The following is a 2,662-nucleotide window of genomic DNA, read 5'->3' on the forward strand; positions in this document are numbered from 1 at the left end:
GGCGGCACCATACCCAGCCCGAGGGCGCCCGTGAGGTAGCCCGTCCCGCCGCACACAGCTGCAGCACGGGCCGGCCTACCCGAACCCCTGGCGGCACCATGACCATACCCAGACCAAGCACGAGGCATCAGGACAGGTTTCAATTGCTTACCGCATTAACGCCGAAGTACTCGACGTAGCTAGCGAAGCCCTCGTTGAGCCAGAGGTCGGACCACCAGGACGGCGTGACCAGGTTGCCGAACCACTGGTGCGCTAGCTCGTGCGCCACCACGGTCGCCACCTGCTGCTTGTTGCTGGTCATGGACACGCCCTCCTGGTACAGCATGGCGATCTCCCGGTACGTGATGAGCCCCCAGTTCTCCATGGCGCCCGCCGCGAAGTCCGGCAGAGCCATCATGTCCATCTTGGGCAGCGGGTACCTGATGTTGAAGTACTTCTCGAAGTACTCGAGCACGCGGGGGCCGATCTCCAGGGCGTACTTGGCCTGGTCCACCGCCTCGCTCCGCGTCCACACGGCGAACGTGCCGTTCCGCATGCTGCTCCGCCTGCTCTCGAAGTCCGTCACCGCAAAGGCCACCAGGTACGTGGACATGGGCACGGACTCCTCGTAGTGGTCCCAGACGTAGCCGGGTACGCCATCCCTGTCGGACAAAAAAGCACACGTTCAACTTTATTCGTTCCACTTTTCGCGACGGTGAAAATCATTAAGTGCTATCATGCCTGTGGAGCAATACTCACACCCTGGTGGAGTTCCTTTGCTGTGGCATGTTGGAGACGGTGGTCATGTCCACGGGCCGCGCCAGGTGCAGCTTGAAGCGGGCCTTGAGGGCCGGCTCGTCGAAGCAGGGGAAGGCGCGCCGGGCGTCCGTTGACTGGAACTGCGTCACGGCCACCCAGCTGAGGGCAGGGCGAGGACGGCGATGAGGAGGGTGGCCCGGGGCGCGAGGACGGGCGCGGGGGCAATACGTACCGGGTCACGTTACGCTCGATGTACGAGCTGCGGTAGAAGCCCTGTAGGTCGTCGCTGAGAATCCCGGTGAATTTGAGCTTGATCCGGTAAGTGCCCGGCTTCAGCGGCATCTTGGTCTTGATCACGTAGAACTGGCGCTTGGGGTCACGGCTTTGCCGCCCCAGGGGAACGCCCGTGGACGCATCAACGTCCTGGAGCGTCAGCGCCACCGAGCTTTCGTCCACGGCCAACTCGTGCGCATGGAGCGTCACGTTGTTGGTGGCCTCCGTCACGTTCAGGATGATGGCCACCTCGCCCCTGAAGGAGAAGTTTCCCTGCGAGCACAAAAACGATTAGACGGTGTCATCGCACAGGGCGGTTGGTGGCCTCCCGCGTGGCGCTTGTGCATCCTCCTCACCTTGATGAAGGGCAGCAGGCTGATCTCGTAGGAGACGGGCCGCACGCTGCGCGGCAGCCGCACGTCGATCTTGTCCTTGGCGCCGCCCGGCCCCGCCGCGTCCAGAGCCCCCGACGCCCGCGCCGCCTCGTCCGGGGAGGCGGGGGCGGGCGGGCAGGAGGTGAGCGAGTACACCACCAGCCCGGTCACGACCAGGCTCACCACGAACACGGCGGCGGCCAGGAGCGCCGCCCACCGCGGCACGGCCAGGGTGCCCGCCTTGCTGAAGGTTGGACCCGACTCCGCCATGATGGTCAGCGCCTCTCGGGACTGGGTCATTCTAGGCCTCGCGCGCCGGCGTCTGCGGCAGGAGGTGACAACCAGGGGGTGAGAACAGCTGCGCTGGCGTGGTCAAGTCAAGTAGCCGCTGTCGGGGCACTCCTCCGGGGGGATCGGGTGTCGTGCAGCTGAAGGCCCGAGGTCCCCCACCCCCTCCGCGTGGCACAGACACGTGCTGGAGCCAGCTGCGAACGCCTTGGAGGGGCGTGTCTCGTCTTGATTCACGGGTCACAGACCATAAAATTGTATATGTACTTACTTTTCTAAAATAAAACTGAACTGAACAGACACAGGAAAAGGCGCGTTTCGTACTTGTAGTATGCGCTTCCACCCATCAGGGGAGAAATTATTGATCCTCGCTCGAAGCCAGATAATTGCCAATTGGCGGATCGAGGATGGGCTACGGGTCTCGTTAGTGCACGCGCTCTCCGCGCGTGAGGGATGGGAAAAGAGGAAAGGGGGGGGGGGCGTGGCACCCTCCACCTGACGTCGCTCCGCCTCAGTGACCCCGGAGGGAAGCCATTTGCCGCTCCAGTGAAGCTAACGAGAACGTGTTGATCCTCGGCGTTCACCTGTCTTCATCTCCTCGCTTCGCGCTTGCTTCGAGCGCCCCCTCGGCCCAGCCCCGTCCTCGCTGTGCGTCGCTGCCCCCCCCCCCCTCTCCACCCCGTGTCGGTGAGGGTGCTCTGCAACAGCAGGCAACAGGTCAGTCAGTGGCACGAGAGGCGCAACGGCGGGGTGACGGGGAAGGGGGGGTGGTGATGACGCCGTTAAGACTAACCCGGCCTGCTGCGGGGCGAAGGGAAAGGGTGTACCCTTTCTGGAGCAGGGGGTAGTGGGCGCAGCGCAGACCCGATCAACACCTCCCCCCCACCCTTCTCCCCCGCCGTGCACCACTCTCAAGGTCTCTCGGGGCGTTCGGACATGAAATTAAGTGTCTGAGTCGCGAGGGAGGGGGAGGAGAGGGGAGGGGGGAG

The 2,662-nt window shown here is 64.1% G+C and overlaps 1 protein-coding gene across 1 annotated transcript in view; it reads right to left on the bottom strand.

The window, feature by feature from the left end:
* Positions 1 to 151: 151 nt before the first annotated feature.
* LOC127749366 (aminopeptidase N-like) overlaps positions 152 to 2,662 on the bottom strand; it is a gene marked incomplete at its 3' end in the record, with an annotated part of 17,696 nt that continues 15,185 nt past the window's right edge. Inside the window, 4 exon segments of the mRNA XM_052267330.1 lie at positions 152 to 641; positions 739 to 897; positions 971 to 1,284; positions 1,368 to 1,707. Coding sequence (XP_052123290.1) covers positions 152 to 641; positions 739 to 897; positions 971 to 1,284; positions 1,368 to 1,685 — 1,281 coding nt within the window.

Source organism: Frankliniella occidentalis, unplaced genomic scaffold, assembly GCF_000697945.3.
Source record: "Frankliniella occidentalis isolate FOCC.00 unplaced genomic scaffold, Focc_3.1 Scaffold50, whole genome shotgun sequence".
In the NCBI taxonomy this organism is placed as follows: Eukaryota; Metazoa; Arthropoda; class Insecta; order Thysanoptera; family Thripidae; genus Frankliniella; species Frankliniella occidentalis.